Below are 20,018 nucleotides of genomic sequence, written 5' to 3' on the forward strand. Positions count from 1 at the left end.
GGCACACGCCAGCCCCCATATGGTCCTTCTGCCCCCGTGCCCCCCATGACAAGGCCCCCTCCGTCCAACTACCAGCCCCCACCAAGCATGCAGAATCACATTCCTCAGGTATCCAGCCCTGCTCCCCTGTCCCGGCCAATGGAGAACCGCACCTCTCCTAGCAAGTCTCCATTCCTGCGCTCTGGGATGAAGATGCAGAAGCCAGGTCCCCCAGTACCTGACTCACGCATAGCACGTGCCCCTGTGCAGCCCCCTGTGATTCGGCGGGACATCACCTTCCCACCTGGCTCTGTTGAAGCCACACAGCCTGTGTTGAAGCAGAGGAGGCGGCTCACGACGAAAGACATCGGAACCCTGGAGGCGTGGCGGGTAATGATGTCCCTCAAGTCCGGGCTGCTGGCAGAGAGCACGTGGGCATTAGACACTATTAACATCCTGCTGTATGATAACAACAGCATCATGACTTTCAACCTCAGTCAGGTCCCAGGGTTGCTAGAGCTCCTTGTGGAATATTTCCCACGTTGCCTGATTGAGATCTTTGGCATTTTAAAGGAGTATGAGGTGGGTGACCCAGGACAGAGAACACTACTGGACCCTGGGAGATTCAGCAAAGCGTCTAGTCCAGCTCCTGTGCAGGGGGAGAAGGAGGAAGACCTTCTAGGTCCTAAACTAGAGGAGGACGAAGAGGAGGAAGTAATTGAAAATGATGAGGAGATGGCCTTTGCGGACAAGGACAAAGCCACCTCAGAGAATAGTGAGGAGAAGCTGATTAGTGAGTTTGACAGGCTTCCAGTAAAGCTTGCGCAAAAGAACGACCCGTCTACGGTGGGCTGCTCAGATAAGCTTGGGCGCGTGCAGGAGTTTGACAGTGGCTTGCTGCACTGGCGGATTTGTGGGGGGGGGGGTCACCACTGAGCATATCCAGACCCACTTTGAGAGCAAAACAGAGCTGCTGCCTTCCCGGCCTCATGTACCCTGCCCACCAGTCACTCGGAAGTATGTCACAGCAGTAGAGGGTACCCCAGGGACAACAGAGCAGGAGGGCCCCCCGACTGATGGCCCTCCAGAAAAACGGATCACAGCCACTATAGATGACATGTTGTCCACCCGGTCTAGCACATTGACCGAGGAGGGAGCCAAGAGTGTAGAGGCCACCAAGGAAAACAGCAAGTTTCCATTTGGCATCAGCCCAGCACAGAGCCATCGGAACATCAAGATCCTAGAGGATGAACCCCACAGTAAAGATGACACCCTACTGTGTACCCTTCTGGGCTGGCAGGATTCCCTAGCCAAACGCTGCGTCTGTGTCTCCAATACCATCCGAAGTCCGTCATTTGTGCCAGGCTTCGACTTTGAGATGTCCAAGCACCCGGGGCTGCTGTTCACCCTGGGCAAGCTGGTCCTTCTGCACCACAAGCACCCGGAACGGAAGCAGGCGCCACTGACTTACGAGAAGGAGGGGAAGCAGGACCAAGGGGTGAGCTGCAACCAAGTGGAGTGGTGGTGGGACCGCTTGGAGATGCTTCGGGAAAACACCTTGGTCACGCTCGCCAGCAGTTCGGGGCAGCTGGACCTCTCCCCATACCCCGAGGGCATTTGCCTGCCTGTCCTGGATGGACTCCTACACTGGGCAGTCTGCCCTTCAGCTGAAGCCCAGGACCCCTTCTCCACCCTGGGCCCCAACGCCATCCTTTCCCCCCAGAGACTGGTCTTGGAAACCCTCAGCAAACTCGGCATCCAGGACAGCAATGTGGACCTGATCCTGGCCACACCCCCCTTCAGCCGCCTGGAGAAGTTGTACAGCACCATGGTGCGCTTCCTCAGTGACCCAGAGAACCCGGTGTGCCGGGAGATGGCTGTGGTACTGCTAGCCAACCTGGCACAGGGTGACAGCCTGGCAGCCCGTGCCACTGCAGTGCAGAAAGGCAGCATCGGCGACCTCCTGGGCTTCCTGGAGGACAGCCTTGCTGCCACACGGTTCCAGCAGAGCCAGGCCAGCCTGCTCCACACGCAGAACCCGCCCTTTGAGCCAGCTAGTGTGGACGTGATGCGGCAGACTGCCCGTGCGCTGCTGGCCCTGGCCAAGGTGGACGAGAACCACTCGGAGTTCACGCTGTATGACTCACGGCTGTTGGACATCTCGGTATCACCGTCGATGAACTCACTGGTTTCACAAGTCATTTGCGATGTTCTCTTTTTGATTGGTCAGTCATGACAGCCGTGGGACGCCTCCCTCCCTGTGTGCGCGTGCGCGCGCGTGGAGAACTTAGAAACTGTTGCCCTTTACTGATGCAAAACCACCTCAGAATCCAGTTTACCCTGTGCTGTCCAGCTTCTCCCTTGGAAAAAAAGTCTCTCCTAGTTCTCTTTCCTCCTCCTTCTCGCCCCTTCTTCCTCCCGATCTTTCTATTCCCTGTCCTCACTTTACTCCCCTCAGGACCCTGCCCTATTTGAAAAGACAAAGCTCTGCCTACATAGAAGACTTCTTTTATTTTAACCAAAGTTACTGTCGTTTACAGTGAGTTTGGGGGAAAAAAATACAAATAAAAATGGCTTTCCCAGTCCTGGCATCAAGGGGATGCCACATTTCATAATGTTTTTGTTTGTTTGTTTTTTTTGTTTTTTTGCGGTACGCGGGCCTCTCACTGTTGTGGCTTCTCCCATTGTGAAGCACAGGCTCTGGACGCGCAGGCTCAGCAGCCATGGCTCACGGGCCAAGCCGCTCCGCGGCATGCGGGATCTTCCTGGACCGGGACACGAACCCGTGTGCAGACTCTCAACCACTGCGCCACCAGGGAAGCCCCATAATGTTTTTAATGGTTAAAAAAAAAGCAAACCAAAAAAACCCTGAAGGACAAAAATGGTGACTGCTGACCTGTGTATGGTTTATTGTTGTACATTCCCAATCTTGCAGGAACCGAGAAGTTCGCAGTTGTGGACAAACCCTGTTCACTGGAGAGGCGTGTGCAGTAGAGTAGACCGTTTCATGTACTGTACACCTGACACTGTGAACATACTGTAATAATAATGTCTCACATGGAAACAAGAGAAAACGCTGGGTCAGCAGCAAGCTGTAGTTTTAAAAAATGTTTTTAGTTAAATGTTGAGGGGGGAGAAAAAAGAAAAGGCTTTCCCCCAAAGTATCATGTGTGAACCTACAACAACCTGACCTCTTTGTCTCCTCCTTGATTGTATGAATAACCCTGAGACGACCCCTTAGAACTGGTTTTAACCTTTAGCTGCAGCGCTTGCGCTGCCACGTGTGTATATATATGATGTTGTACGTTGCACATACCCTTGGATCCCCACAGTTTGGTCCCCCTCCCAGCTACCCCTTTATAGTATGACGAGTTAACAAGTTGGTGACCTGCACAAAGTGAGACACAGCTATTTAATCTCTTGCCAGACATCTCTAAGTTAGTGAAACAGAATCTGATTCTCTTAGCTATGTTAACTGTTGGGGGGGTCTAGGGAGAAAACTTGGGGGTGGGGAAAGGGACTTTTTCCCTTGTAAAGTCCAGTAAGAAAAATGGCTACAAATCTTCCAGTTACAAAAGAAAGAACCCCATTGAAAATAGAATACAATAAGTGACAAATAAATCAAGTATTTTACACATTGATAACTGAACCTGGAGCCTAGAACATGTAGTTCTGACTTAACAATTTTAGAGAAATGCCTATTTTTAAAGAATAATGATGTACATTTTCATACAGTGTATACTCATTGAATATATGTTGCTAAAATACATTCCAGCAATCTAGGTGCCATTGCTAGAAATAAATCCATTTCTTAGAAATTTTTGGGAAATCATCTCATTGTTTCCTGTGACACTAGCAAAGAATGCCCCATATATGTTGCAATTTGAGGCTTAGCACCTTTCTTAGAGAAACTATTATTTATGTCTGCTAGTGAAAATCTGAATTGCAAAGGAAATAGAGGGTTACATCACATCTTCTTGCAGTGCACTGCTCTAGTGAGGCCTGTTATCACTCTGTGCTTGGATTGTTGCAGAAGCCAGAGAACTTGGTTCTCTGGCTCCAGTGGAATTCAGTCAATGAAAATTTAGAGTTCATACCTTGTGCCAGGCAGTGTGTTGGAGCTTCCAGTCTTGTGGGGAACAGACAAGCAGTTTGGTAACAGGAGTAAGAGATGGACTTAGGAGTCAGGCACCTAGACTTGATCCAGACTGCTTACCTGTGGTCTTGAACAAATCGCCTGAGCTCATATGCCTTACCTCCAAGGGGGCAGAACCTTCCGTCATCGGCCAGGCTGTCAGCGTTATGCACTCAGAAACCTGGGTCGGCTTCTCTGGGCTGCATTTCTCTGGATCGGCTCCTGGGGTTGATATATGAGAACCAGAAAGCCAGTTTAATAATGAACTCATATTTATTATGTGAGATTATATAAATATTAGTCTTTTGATTTATAAAATATGATCATTGAATTTACTTAACTCAATTATTTGGAAGATTAAGATGTGATATCCACCTGTCATGCCTCTGATGCCAGGTTAATCTTTCTAAAACACTGCTTTTCTCATAACACTCTTGATCGTCAATCTCCAGGCTTCCGGGAAGGTTAGAGTTCAGCACTTTTGCATTAACCTTCTGATCTGTTCCCGAACTACTTGTCCAGTTTCATCTTCTAATTACTCCATCAACATGAACCGTCTGTAGCTGGTTATTCATTGTCTAAAAATTCATCTCAACTACCTATATCCCTATGCTTTTGTTCATGCGGTTTTCTTCCCCCAGCAACTTCTCATGGAATGGCCTTTCACACAGGTTTATCGCCTTATCCAAGATCTACTACATCACCAAGCCTCTAGATTATGCCACCCTATCCATCCACTCCTATCTATCCATGTCCTCTGAACTCTAGAGCTGAAGTGTCAGGACAGTAGCCACCAGTCATATGTGTCTGTTGAACACTTGAAATGTGGTCTCAATTGAGATGGCTGTAAGTGTAAGATGTACATCAGATTTCAAAGATTTAGTATAAAAAAAGCATCTCCTTCATACAGTTTTACATCAATTCCATGTTAAAATGATAACACTAGCTTCACCTGTTTTTTACTTTAAAAAAACGTAGCTACTAGAACATGTAAAATTAAATATACAGCTTGCATTGTATTTCTCTTAGAGCTGGTCTAGAGCCCTTGCTTTTGGCCACATGTCTGGCATGCAGCCACACCTGCCTCATTCTTTGTCACTTTTCACTTGTGGATGTCTGATCTCCCCAGCCAGAGTGTGGGTGCCTTGGGGACAGGCCCAGTGTTTTCAGCTGGCTGTATCCCATACAGCACACTCACTCAGGACACCGTACCCTCAATCTTTCAGGAACAGGTAAACATATGAATCACAACTCAAAAACTAATCGCAGAAATCCTCCAAATAGTTAAGCTCCCCAGGTGTCTTCTGAGCATCTCTAATGTGAAAAAAAGTATTTATCTGTGTAGGTATATGAACACTCAAAAGGTTTGAAGAGACTTGTAAACATTTGCCGCTTGAAGAGGGAGTTCTATGGGTTGCCTGTTTGGAGTAAAATTTATATTGTCCTGTGCTTGCAAGAATGCTTTTTGCAGTACTGTAAGGACTTACAATTTTCATGTTACCTTTGTCACTTGGTACAGTATTTTTTCAGATCCTCGGAATTTTGTGACTCGGAGATGTTTAAAAACATTAGCAACACAGTTACAGGAAGGATGGCATGTTGATGCCACCAGGCCTCGTGCCACACTGAACACTGCACAGTGCCGTGTTTCATTCCAGTCTCCAGCCAGGAAAAATCCCTGTAACTGGGATGTAACGGGACCCCCATTTGAACAACAGAAAGAATGAAAGGATTTGAAATGAAATGAAAGTTGTTTATAAGAGGAGAAGATTTAGCACATAGAAAGCTGCGGGGGAGGGCACTGTCTTTCATATGTATCACTGGAAGGATTTTAATACAGAAAATAGTGGCTCAGTCATTAGTTTTCAGATTCCATTGAGATTAATCATGAGTCAAAACAGTAAGAGGGATTTGGGTTAGCTACAAACGAAACATTTGCTGATAAGACTGGTAATTAAATGATGGGTCAGGTCTTTACATCTCAGATTACGTCTCGTCAGTCTTGGTGGTCTGTACTGATCTAGTTATACCGTTGCTTGAGTATAGTGGTGTTTTTGTTTTTGTCCATTTCCTTTATTTATTTTTTAAATTTAATTTAATTTTTATTTTATATTGGAGTAGAGTTGATTTACAATGCTGTGTTAGTTTCAGGTGTACAGCAAAGTGATTCAGTTATACATATGTATACAAACCATTCTTTTTCAGATTCTTTTCTCATATAGGTTATTACAGAATATTGAGTAGAGTTCCCTGTGCTATACAGTAGGTCCTTGTTGATTATCTGTTTTATATAGAGTAGGGGTGTTGTTTACTAGACATATCTAGGTCCTTCCCATGCCGAAAATTCTGGAGTTTTTCTGGGTGACTCAGTTTTATAAAGATATGCCTATTTTAAGGGAAAAAAACCCACACATTATTTCAGGACTGATCACTGAATCATTTAAACACAAGGAATTCTTTAAAAAGAGCATCTTACTAAACTGTTAACTTTAATGGTTTTAGAAAAAACTCACTGCAGAAAATGTCATTGGAACATCTATTAATGTTTACTCTTTAAAAGCATTTTTAACTAGGACCTCAAGATCACAGGTGAGTTTCTTTAGTTAACATAATAGATATTTTAAGTCAGTGAAGTTCCTGTAGATTTGCCTCTGTTCATTAAGTTGGGAACAAAGAAACCCAATGCCCTGCAAGCCACAAAAGAGAGGTTAGCAAAAATTCGAACTGCCATTGCTCTCAGCACTTTTCATCTCTGAATTGCTATTCCAGGAAAAGGAGAACAATCTAGAGAGTTGCTTTTAGTGTTTACAACTCAATGCAAAATCGTAGAGTTGAGTTACCTTCCAAATTGACTTACTTTTCTCAAGTGGCCGTGGGTTCAGAATCATTAAACAACCACTTTTGCTTAGCACAGAGCAAACAGGTTTTTAAATCTGATGTTTGGGAAGCAGACTATTTTATTCAGTTGTGGTTTTTGTGGAATTTTTTGGGTGTATGGAATTTTAAGTATAATAATAAGTGAAGAACTGTTTCTTGGGATGCATGGGGTATTTTATATATATATATATATATATATATATATATATATATATATATATATATTTGCTATTCTTAGTTGTTCTTTTCACTTAAAAAAAAAAACCAGGGATTTTGTGGGTGGAGTTGCAAGGAAAGGGAAAAGAAGGTCAGGAGGAAGTATTCGAAATGATAGACTGTGCAAAGCTATAAACTCCTTCTATCAGAGCATCTCAGAGGGATTTACAAACAAAGGCTACTGATCAGGATTTGTGGGAAGTGAACCTGAGTTGCAGGGAAACCACCTGACCTCTCCAAGCTCACTGGGCACAGCAGCAAATACAGAGGAGCCAGAGCAGCCAGTCTTTGGACTGTCTGCTTGAACACGTTTTCTGCTCTCCTAGAGTAAAAATTTACCCACAATTCCCACAAATCAGCTAGCCTAATGATTAGGAAAACTAATTTACAAATAGTTGAAGGTGTAACAGCTCATGTTATCCTTTGCAATCAGGATGCTGAAAAACGGACAAGGTCATACAGTTAAGAACTGAAAAATAAAGAAAAACAGGAAAATAAAGCCTGTTAGAAAGCCCCACACCACAAATATTAAACTCAACATGAAGACTTTTTATAGGAAAAGTACAGAGTTTAAAATGTTTTTCTACTCATAATTATGAGCAATACTGAAATTCTCAGGAAGAAATCCAAACTTAAGACATTTAAAATGCATCATAGGTAAGTTCTGTCATAAATAGGAAGAAAACAATGTGATCTTGCTAATATCAATTAATAGCTATGAGCCAGGGGACATGGAGAGAGAAGAAAACAAGAATCTTAAGTATTGAGAGATGTTGAAAACCAGAGCTTTAGGAAACTGTTCATGAGACGTTAATGCTGCCAGGAAGACAATTTATCTAGATGTTCTAGATGGTTCTAGTTCATTCAAGAGGAAATGAAGATGTGCTCAAGAGAAGGGCTGGTGAGTATAGGGTATGTCCAAGGCAAGAACTGGCTTCAGGTACCAGGAAGGTAGAGATGTGCTCAGAGTGAAGGCAACATGTAAGTGAAGACAAAGGTTTAAAGGGTGTAGACAGTTACTTTCCATGCTTTCTTGGGTGCTGCTAAGATGACTGCCAAGATCATGCTCTAATGTTGTCAGCATAGTGTCAGCTTCTCCTTTGGGCAGCTGTTTTCCAGTCTGTCATTAGAGTGATTGGATCTGGAAGCCTATTAACTGCTCCATCAAATGAGCAAGTCTTATTGATTCAGAAACTATCTCCCACAAAAGGTAAAGAGACTATCAGGAGGTAAATTAATCCACAAAGTATCTATTTCTAGTATTAATACTTCTTTGATGACATATATGGACTATTTAGTAGAGACTCTTTAAATTAGAGCAGAGTAAAAGTTGGAATTTTAGGAGAGGTGTATTTCTCAGAAAGTAGTTTGATAGAATTTGCTTTTTTTTTCTTTTTTTTAACATCTTTATTGGAGTATAATTGCTTTACAATGGTGTATTAGTTTCTTTTGTATAACAAAGTGAATCAGCTATACATATACATATATCGCCATATCTCCTCCCTCTTGCGTCTCCCTCCCACCTCCCTATGCCACCCCTAGAATTTGCTTTAAAATAATTGCAATGTAGCAGTGCACTCTGGGACACATTGAATCACAAATTATGAGATTCACAAGCAATATTCTAGATGGAAATTTAAATAATGTGGAGGGTGTGTGTGAAGGAGAAGAAAGAGAAATTAATTCCATTTGCTGATGTGACTGTAGTACAACTATTTTTAGGTATAATCCAAACAGTGCATATCTTCTCCATTTTGATTAGTAGCAAATTGGCAGGGAGTCAAAAGAATTAGTATTTCTCAGCACATAATGCCAGAAATGTACAAATAAAACTAAATTATCTGTGCCAATGTGTTTAATTTGAATTACGGCTAAGGTTTTAAATTTTTTTCCTTCCAGAGAACTGATGGGTCCTGCTTTGTTAAAAAATTTTTTTAAGCCTTTCACAAATGGCAGTAAAACTTAATAATTTTCCTTTTGACCCTTGCTTAGAAGCTCTTGCTAAAAACTTGAATGCTAATATCATCCTGAGACTTCGAGTGCAGAATTTCCGTCTGGCAATTTTACATATTGCCAGAGGAAGTCAGCACGCTCAACAAAATGCGAAATTAGGAAAATGTGCTTAACAAGGAAAGGTTTCACAATAGCCACTTAGAGGTTATTAATAATTCCAGTTCCAAAGAAAGCCTGGATAGAAAAAATGAGCTCTATTTACAAAGTTTTACATTGCCAAGTTCACCAAGCGATGAAGCTATCTTCTATACCAATTATAGATTCCTACACTGGAGGGAGAATTATGGATGCTGGAATATCTTGTTACACATAGAGAACTTTACAGCGTGCAACTGAAACATAATTTCAAATGTAGCAAATAAGTGACTCTTGGTCATATGTTCACTGTTTTAATTTTAAGGCTTATGCCTTTGGTACTGTTACACACAAACCCGCGGGGTAAGGCTGATTTTCTGCATACTCACTGCCCTCCTCCTGTCACTTCTACTGTGCATTATCTCACCAGATTAAACAGGATTGGCAGTTTTCTCCTCCCACTGATGTAGCTATTGGGAGTGGCAGCTCAGATTCCTACATTTCTATTATAGATCAATGTCTTCTTCAAAACAATGAAAAGCAGTTTTCCTGGGTAGTAGGAATCACTGACAAGGTCTGTTTCTGAATCCCCGTAACCCTCAGTTAGAGAACTCAAGAGATCACAGAAAACTCTTTTTTTCTATTTCCTACAAATACATATAAACTGGCCCCAAGATTATAGTGGTTTCCTCTAATTCACTAAAGAGTTCAGACCTGTCTACTAAGCAGTTAAATTATATATATTTGTTATTAAAGTTTATAGGACTTTCATGATTTTGAGACCTAAGGTTTGATGGGTCTATATGTAAGTTTGGGTCTGGGAAAATTTCTTTTTATTTAAATGTAAAGACTTAGCTAGACAAAATAGGAAAGTGAAGCATTACCTGGTACTTGAGTGCTCTTCAGATGAAACTGTAGACATTAAGTCTGTTAATTTTCTAGTATGATTTAAAAACGAAGAGGAACAAAACCCCTGACAAAATGCAACTTACATATTCAGGTGGGGGAAGGGAGGATAGAAATGGACTGTATTTGTTCCTAGGGGAAAGGATAGTGAGATTTCATCCTGGAATTTTTACATTCTCCAAAATGAGTTTCTTTAGGTATGTATCTGTATTTTTAAATAACTTTTGCTATCTCCCACCTCTCCACTTTTTTCTTTGCTGGACAAAGGGGTTAAACTTCACAGCAGCTTTTGTTGAAACTGCTACTGTTCATGCAACCTTCTGCTGGTCTCTAAAACATCGGCAACATTAATCTTTCTCAGAAGACTGGTCTTTCCTGGTTTTTAGAATATCGCATTGCCAAAAAAAAAAAAAAAAAAGGATAATCGGTCTTGACTTTCCTTGGTAGCGAAGAGTTTGTTCATGCTCAATCTCGGTATAAGCCAAAACTTTATACTCTTCACATTGGTTTCTTTACTGTACCATCATGAAATGAAAAGCTTGTTTAAAAATACAAAGAAAGAGAAATACTTAAACTTATTTTGGAGAATGTAGAATTAATCCCAAGATAGAATTTCACTATATTTTCCTTAGGAACTAACTTTAGGAAAACTATCCTATCCATTGGGGGGTGTCATAATCTTGTTAGGAAATTTGAAAACTTCACATTTACTTTTACCTGTTACCTGTCCACCCAGAACTTCTGCTGAAATGGTCTACTTAATTACACAAGAGAAAAAAAAAATTTACTTAAGTGCTCTTTTATAAATTTTTGCTTAACCATGAAAGCATTTTGCTTTCTAAACAGCCACTGGAGAAATCTGCACACACTGTGATTTTGATTTTCTGTTGGAAAACAAAAACCAGCCGTGGATGCCACTTACCGAATTCCAAGTAGGCAATGCCGGTTCCACGACTTAGTCTTCTTTCCTGCATTTCTGTGCAAAGTTGCAGCTGAGTTACCTGACTCAATCATTTTTTCTTAGAAGATGCACAATCCCAAATATTACTTCTTAAGGCAAGTACGGCAGATGGGATCTTGAAAACACCTACAAGCAGTCTAGAATACTCTGAATCTGGCTGTGAAAATTTAGGGCAAGCATGCAGCTCTCAGTAGGTGCACGCCTTATTTGGTCTAGAGGCATTTTGCTATGCTATTGAGTCATGAAAAGCTATTAAAAGAGCTCTATGGGAAATCCAGCCTATATTTTGAACAAAACAAACTGTCTTTTCCATTATCACTGAGCCCTTACAGACACACAGTACATAATCTTTTTTGTGCTTTATTGGTATTTATTGCACATGGATCAATTCCTCACATAGTAGTTAGTTGCACCAGAGTATAAATACTTGGCAAAACACAGAGAGGAAATAGTATTTACACACAAGTGCTAAATATTACCAGCAGATTCACGTGGGCCCTTGGACATAAAAAAATAATAAAAAAATCCTTAAGATAATTATATTTATAATATGGATACAGTTACAGTACCATGATAAAAGAGTATAAAAAGGTATTTTTCCAATAAATCACTAGCTCAGTAACATAATAGACAACAGAAGCAGAGTTTGAGTTTTATTTTAGTTTTTAAGATCTGCCCCTACCTCACCCCACCCCCGTTAAAAAATATTCAATTTCTTTTTGTGCGAGTAACACCTTCAGCGGACTTTACAGTTCCTAATACTGTGCAAAAATGCCACTTTGAATCACGCCTTTTTGTTCTGTTTTTCGTTTTTACCCACATGTGCAGTAATCTGAACTGTTTCCTCTTCTTTTCTTTTTCTGTCCTGTCTCCAATGGACAGAGTCACACGTCACAGAGGCTCAGCGCCTGGTCCTTCCAACTAATATTGATACATAAATAAGCTGTTTAATATAAACAAGTCTTTCTATCTTGCTGTGCAATGTGCACAGTGTGAGGTAGGAACCCCTCGGCCTGACCACCGAGGCTCTCGGGGACAGCCGGCTTGCCCTACAAAAGGAAAGCAAGGTGAGGCTTGTTCCAAGAATAGCTTAAAATTTCCTGAAACGCGATTTTTGCATCCATCCTTTCCCTCTGCTTTAAGAACAGGAGAAATCATTACTCAGCAATTCAAATGAAATTTCAACGGAAGGCAAAGGAAACACGTCCTCATCAACTGTCATCCTCTCCTCTTTCTCCGGTTGACCGCTCCTGTTCCCGAGAACGGGATAGAAGCCAAGTCAGAGACTTATCTCCTAACGCTTCTCCCTTCCCTTCCCGGTCATCGCAGAGAGTGTTAAAAAACCACCTGGGAGAAAAAAAAAAAAAATCTAAAGACGTATCACACGCACCCACAAAAGAAGGCCGGACCACAAAGAGAAAAAAGAACCCAACAAAAATCAGCAAGCCGCTCTCCCACCCCTCCCCAAACCTTCCTTTCTGTGCAACACTATCTGTGGCTTTTCTGTTTGCCTTGGACGATGCAGACGAGGTTTGCGGGCTTCGAATTCACCTGCTTTCGGTCTTGAGTAAACACAGATCTCCTCTTCCCCCAGGAAGCCGTTCAGGGACGCCCGGGTTCTTTTCCTCCCGGGGCGCAGAGCCTGCGCCCGGGCTGGGGAGGCGGGGAGGGCGCCCGGCCCTACACCTTGGATTCCGAGGCACAGCCCGGGCGGCTCGGCTCGTCCGGGCTCGAGTCGCTGTCGCCCGCCGCCCCACCGTTGTAGTCGGCCCAGGGCTCCAGCAGGCGCGCGGGTGGCGAGGTCCCGACGTCGTCGTCGTCGTCGTCGTCTGAGGCGGCCCCGGGCGACGGCGACGGCCGGGCCACCGCCAGGCAGCCCGAGGCGCGCGGCGGGTCCCCGGCGGCCGCGTGGCTCCCGCGGGCGGCCCGGCGCGCGCAGCACAGCAGGCGCTGGAAGGCCTTGCGGAAGTCGGGGCTGCGGCAGTAGATGATGGGGTTGAAGGCCGAGTTGGCGTAGCCCAGCCAGTTGAAGAAGACGAAGAGGCTGTCGGGCACCAGGTCGCGGTGGAAAGCCTTCACCACGTTGGCCAGGAAGAAGGGCAGCCAGCAGAGCGTGAACACGCCCATGATGATGCCCAGCGTCTTGAGCGCCTTCTGCTCGCGAAGGGCCACGAGGCGCGAGGGGCGCCGCTTGCTGGCGCGCCCGTTGGCCACCGGGGAGGCGGCGGCGGTCGGGAGCGGGGGCGCGGGCGAGGACGCGGGCGAGGGCGAGGGCGGCCGCGTGGGGCCGCTGAGGAAGCGGCGCTCGCAGCTGTCGATCTTCTTCACCTGCTTCTGGGCCTCGCGGAACACCCGCAAGTACACGAAGGCCATGATGCACAGGGGCACGTAGAAGGAGACGACGGACGAGGCTATGGCGTAGGCCCGGTTGGTGACGAAATCGCAGCACTTGGGGTCGTTGTAGCAGCGGCGCGCCTCGTCGCCCTCAGCCCGCCACCAGTGCATGAGGATGGGCAGGAAGGACACCAGGGCCGAGATGGCCCACACGGTGCACACGAGGGCCCGCGCCCGCGCGCGGGTCAGCAGGCTCTGGTAGCGGAAGGGCGATGTGATGGCGAGATAGCGGTCCAGGGCGATGACACACAGGGTCTCGATGCTGGCCGTCACGCACAGCACGTCCACCGAGGTCCAGAGCTCGCAGAAGAAGGAGCCGTACTCCCAGCGGCCCCACACCACGATGGTGGCCCCGAACGGCACCACCAGCAGCCCCATGACCAGGTCAGCGCTGGCCAGGGACATGATGAAGAGGTTGGTGAGCGTCTGCAGCCGCGGCGTCTTGGCGATGGACACGATCACGAGCACGTTGCCCGCCACGATGAGCAGCACGATGAGCGCCATCAGCAGGCCCATGCCGGCCGTCCACTGCTGCGACAGCGGCGCGGATCCCTCGCTGGCGGGGGTCAGCAGCGAGGCGGGCGGCAGCGCGGGCACTAGCAGCCGCGCCGCCGTGGCCGCGCCGTCGGGGAGCGGCGCGGCGGTTGACAGGTTGCAGGGCTCGGAGGCGCCCAGGGCGAGCGCCCCCGCGCCCATGCCGAGCTGCGGAGGCCGGGGGAGGGGGTGTGGCGGAGTTGGGCCGCGGTTGGGGAACCCCCCAGAGGCCCGGGCGGCGGGGCGCGCGGAGGGAGGTCGCGGCCAGGTCAGGACAGCCGAAGCGCTGGGCCGGAGGCATGGGCGCCGGGCGCCTTCCCAGCCGGAGCCGTGCGCTGTCGCCGCCGCCGCCGCCGCCGCTGCTGCTGGAGCCGCTGTCGCTGCTGGAACAGCTGCCGGGACCTCAGCATGTTTCTGAGCGCGCGGAGCCCGCAGCCCCGGCACCCAGCACCCAACCCACCCCAGTCCCACTCCCCCGAGCCAACCCCCGGGGCCTCGCGTCAGGCTCCTGCAGCCAATCCGGGCGAAGGCACGCCCCTGTCTGGTTCCCCGCAGCAACCCCCCGCAGCCCCCCCTCCTACCGGCGGTTCCGCGGCTCCGAGGAGTGAGGCAGAGGGCCAAGCGAGCGTCTCCTCGGCGCCCGCGGGTTCCTGCGCGCGCGCGCCTTCCTGAGTCCGCTGGTTCCAGCGCCCAGTTCCCCTTGGCTCCCTACGGCGCCCGGCTCCCACCCTGTCCCCTCCCGCGGACCCCAGTCTCTCCTCTCCTGCGCCCCGTTTGCCTCCGGCGTTTGGCTCCTTCCTGCGCTCGGGCTCAACTCGCTACCCGTCTACCTCCGGTGCCCAGGATTCCTGCGGAGCAGAGCGCGCGCTTCCTTTAGCGGGGAGGGGACCTCGGTGTTCTCGAAGCACCAGAGCGCCTTGGACGGTCTGTTCACTGGGGTTGGAGGAGTCTGGCTGCAAGATTGTTTCTCGTGTTGGGCAGCCTAGGAGAGTGCGTGTAAAAGCCTTCCTCCGTCAAGAGGGGACCCAGCCAGCCTGCGTCCTGCCAGCTCAGGGGATCGGAGGCGGGTGTTAGCGGTTAGAGGAAACTTTCCAGCAAGCGCCTTGCTCGAGCAAACCGCGCATCTGTCAGCAACGCTCTCTGGGAGCTATTCTTGCACGAAGCTTCTGTTGTTCCAGGACAGCAGATGCAGAAAGGAAGGGAAGGTTTGTGCATCTGACAGCTAATGCTGAGGACCAGTTGGAAAAACACACACTCCCCAGTCCCAGCTGATGGATGTGTGAGTATGATGCAACAGTGTGTGTCGATACTATGAAGAGAGAGGCTTAAGGAAACACAAATGTTAACGTGGAATAAGTGACACCGCCACGAAGACAGAGCACGTTTAATTACATTTCAGACTTTTCACATTCAGTTATAACACCAGGATTTTGTGTTTTATTACTCACGTGATTTTGCAGTTTGAGCTGGGTCAGTGCAAACAGAAAGGTACATTAGTTTTGGACGACATAGTGAACTGAGATTTCAGATTTCTTGGTCTGCCCAAGTTGTTTTCTCCTTTGCCCAAGTTCCCAGATTCTCAAAACTCTAGGATTAGTTTTGGAGGGACGAGAGAAGAAAATATGTAAATACTCCAGAAGATTAAAATCCGATAGCATTTAAAGTTATATCAGAGACCCCTGAGTTGGCAGCTGCATGGGTTTAAAATTAGTGAGTCAGCCCTGCAGTCGGTGTGCTTATATGTGGGGACCCACCTACAGGATGGGCACCGTGAGCACACAATGCAGCAGAAGGTGTTCAGGCCCCCTGTCTGATTCCACCACAGTAAGGTCCTCGGCTCAGCCTTGAAAATAAAAAGACCGTAATCGAATCTTTGAGAACAAGGACGGGTAAACAGCTTCTAATTACCCATGTAAGAGTGCATGAAAGTGTTATATAATGCTCACACATCTTTCTAGCATTGGAATAAAAAGCATAGCATCTGCGGGGGCTTCCCTGGTGGCGCAGTGGTTGAGAGTCCGCCTGCCGATGCAGGGGACACGGGTTCGTGCCCTGGTCCGGGAAGATCCCACATGCCGCGGAGCGGCTGGGCCCGTGAGCCATGGCCGCTGAGCCTGCGTGTCCGGAGCCTGTGCTCCGCAACGGGAGAGGCCACAACAGTGAGAGGCCCGCGTACCGCAAAAAAAAAAAAAAAAAAAAGCATAGTGTCTGAAAGGAACAAACTCATATTCTTACCCTGTAGAGAAAGACTGACTTCCACAGCTACCCAAGTCAAGAGCTAAAAGCAATGTTTATTCAGTTTATAAAGTCCAGCAGTTTAAACCACTTTCTCTATATCCAAACATAAATTTGCTTTAGGCCCGAACTTGATAATCAGTGCTACAAGGTGGGTAGGTGTGGATGTGGCTGATTTATTTGTTTATTCACCCCTGCCCTAGGACTTGTCAGCCTAGTTCTGCCCTAGTTCTGCCAACTTGGGAAGCTTGAGAAGGGGGAGCAAGGAAAGGAGAGGGCTGGAAAGAGGGGGGGGCCTGCACCCTGAGTTCAGTGTAGGCTCCCAGAGAGCCCTAGGTACCCAAGTCACTGCAAACCTGTCTCCGCTTCCGACTTTTTTCTGTTCCCGCCCTCAAGGGACAGTCTCAAAATAGCCAAGGGGTTGGAAAGAGTTGGATTTGACGCTGCAGGATTCTGAGTGCTGGGCTGTGCAGTGAGGTGTAGGGAATGTGGGAAGGAGGCTTTCTGTTGGGCGCCATCTTTCTGTCAAGTGGTGTTACTGGGAATATTGTGTGCCAAGCTTAAGGGCCCCTGAAGGGCAAAGGGACTGCATTTCTGTGAGCGATAAGGCCTGAACTTGGTTGTACAGATTCAGTGCAGAAGCCTGGATGCCAATAGCATTACCATATGTGCAAATATGTATGTATTTGTATACATTTTGTATACATTCATGTATTGGTATACGTATGTATAAACACACCAAAAATACCAGGGCGTGAGATTTGAATTGTTGAAAAACTCTCCTGAAACTTTTTCCCCCTGCTCATTCAAAGATAAATCAAGTTTCCCTGAATTTCTGGATAATAAATACATTAAATCACAAATATCCAAAACCAGCAGGTTATTTTGATAGGAGTTCCAACGTAGGGCTGCAGGCATAAAGGGATTCCTGGAATTCTTGGGGCCGTCCTTCAGTTGTACTGATGGAAAAGTTTGGAGTATTCAACTAGAGTTCACTTTCTTTTAAAATAAAATGTTCTCGGATTTCCTTTAATCCTTACACTTCATGACACTTTTTTAAAAAAACATTTTTGAGCTAACATTGTTTTGTCCTGAGTTAAGGATACAAGATTAAGAAGAAAATATACCCACTTACACAGGTATGAGATGTTGCAAGTTCAAAATTAGTAACTCCTCCATTTCCCCGTTCCTTTAGAAAGGAACAGAAAGCTCCAACAATACATGCTAATCAGCACATTGAAAACGAGAGGGCTTCCTCCTCAGTATTTCCTGCTCCCACCTCTACCTTTCCCGTCCCACTGCCTTTATCCCACACCTGAACATGCTATGGGTTCCTTTTGAGCTCCTGGCCTCTAGTCCTTCCTGATCCATTTAATCTGGCATACCATAGCCAAATTCATATTTCTAAAATGCTGCATTGACCGAAATGCTTTTCTGTTCAGAAACCTCAACTCCTCAACATGGCCTTCAAAGCCCTCCACAGTCCAGTTCCAAATAGCCTTTCCAGCACTATCCCGTACTAGAACTCTCCATGTCACCCTAACTTGCAGTTGTGTAAGTTAGTTTTTGGATCTATACCCTTTTACCTTTTTTTTTTTTTTGCTGTACGTGGGCCTCTCACTGTTGTGGCCTCTCCCGTTGCGGAGCACAAGCTCTGGACACGCAGGCTCAGTGGCCATGGCTCAGGGGCCTAGCCGCTCCGTGGCATGTGGGATCTTCCCGGACCAGGGCACGAACCCATGTCCCCTGCATCGGCAGGCGGACTCCCAACCACTGCGCCACCAGGGAAGCCCCCTTTTTCCTTTTTTTGCATCTGTACTCTTTCTCATTGTGATCCTTCCACCAAGAATTCCCTCCTCCATCTCTGTCTCATGGAGTTCAAATTCAAGATCTGGTTGATACATTTTTTACTTTACAGTCATCCCTACCCACTGTTTCTGGAAATGATCTCTCCTTTCCCTACCTAGAGTAGTTACTTTGCTCATTGCATTTCATGTGTCAAGGAACAATATGTTGCCTTTTGACATCTCTTATATTGTGATATGATTTTTATAATTTTTAATTTTTCTCTTTTCTTCTCATATGGATTATAAGGCCATCGAGAGCCAGGACCATCCTATACATTTTTATATTTCCCATGTTTACTAAAATTACCTAACATTAATTAACATTAAGCTTTGATTCATAAATATTTAATATTTAATTTATTAAGATATTCTCATATTTACTAGTATGAGAAATAATCGAGTGTTTTTGGAGTTATGATCTTTCCTCATGCTTCAAGTTTAGAGTAATAATTCATGTCCCTATAGCCTAGTCAATACTTTCATATAAGCATTTCAAAATATAAGCTTTACAAATACAAGGTAGGCTCATGAGATAAATAAATTTATATCATACCTACTCAGTAATAAATAACGTGGGGCAGACTTAGGTAAGAGTTTTTCCAAAGGTACAATGAAAGTCCACATAATAAAAAATACTACCTAAGCTTCATAAATATTCAGGGTGAATTACCTTTTTCCTTCCTTTATGATACTATATATCCAGGCATTTCTGCCCTGGGAGAATGGCTGATGACTTGAATCTGGCTTCAAATTCTAGATCAAATTAAAAGTCTGTGCGGCAGTGACTGATGGGCGTCCAACCCACCCATAGTTGTAAGCCATGAACTTGATGGAGACCTTTCCATTCTTCAGTTGACTTTGTTGGCAAATGAGATTAAAATAATGGTGAGTAGCCTAACTGGACAGCTGCTGGAAGTTTGGCCAGAGGAAGTCCAGGGGAAATTTCTAAGTAAAGCGCCAAGAAAAGTATCAAATCAGTAAGTTAGCATAATTTGCCTTGAGGCTGATAATAGGTGGCAGAATTCATTGATCAGAGCTCTAGTGGCTGTTTCTGAGGAAAGATATACAACTTTTCACATAAAGTAATGTAACTGCTAAAACAGTCACTCAGCGCTAAACTAAGCAAAGAACAGTTTGCACCTGTGGCTGGCTTAAGGTCATATACTGGTTTTGAAGACACAGTTTACACAGGGACAAGCAATTGCATCCACTGTGATAAGAAGAAGCACAGAAGACAGTGGTGTAATCATAGCAAAGCATGGACTATTTGGGCAATTCAGAAGCTCTCCTCTTTCCCACTTCCTCCCTCTTTGCCTTCTCCTCCTCTCCCTGGTATGTCTAAAGAGTACTTTGAACAATGCAAGAGCCAGTAATAATATTTTTCAAAATTTGGATATATTGAAAAGTGTTCAGACCTGGTAGGCGGAAGATCCAGGTTTGTGTCCTGGTGTCACTTTTGAGTTTGACCTTCAGCAGTGGCTTCATCCTTAAAATGGACTCACCGTTGGCTCCCTCGCAGGGTTACACATGGATTAAATGAGATGATGTATGTGACAGCTTCTTGAAATCTCATATAGCACCGTATGCTTGAAACGCATCAAATGCGGTCTCATCCAATCATTATGACATTTCAAACCATGAAATGTGTCAGGATTTGCTTGTACGAGAGGAGTCAGTTCACTTACATAAGCTTCACTTTATCAGGTGACTCCTTTCTTTCTCACGCTGGATATTAGTACGACTCAGAGGCTGGATAACAGTGAACGATTTTTAAATGCCTTTACCTTTGGCCAATCACATTTTAAAAAAGATTTTCCCCCATCTTTGTGCCCTTCCTTAGTAGGTA

General features: G+C 45.8%; 1 protein-coding gene across 1 annotated transcript; it reads right to left on the reverse strand.

The window, feature by feature from the left end:
- Positions 1–11,967: 11,967 nt before the first annotated feature.
- On the reverse strand, positions 11,968–14,276 carry ADRB1 (adrenoceptor beta 1). Its single transcript, XM_079900288.1, has one exon. It carries the CDS (start codon positions 14,250–14,252, stop codon positions 12,843–12,845), a length of 1,410 nt encoding a protein of 469 aa, XP_079756414.1. The 5' UTR covers positions 14,253–14,276; the 3' UTR covers positions 11,968–12,842.
- Between the last annotated feature and the right edge of the window lie 5,742 nt (positions 14,277–20,018).

This window comes from Stenella coeruleoalba (genome assembly GCF_951394435.1).
Source record: "Stenella coeruleoalba genome assembly, chromosome: 16".
NCBI classification, from domain to species: domain Eukaryota; kingdom Metazoa; phylum Chordata; class Mammalia; order Artiodactyla; family Delphinidae; genus Stenella; species Stenella coeruleoalba.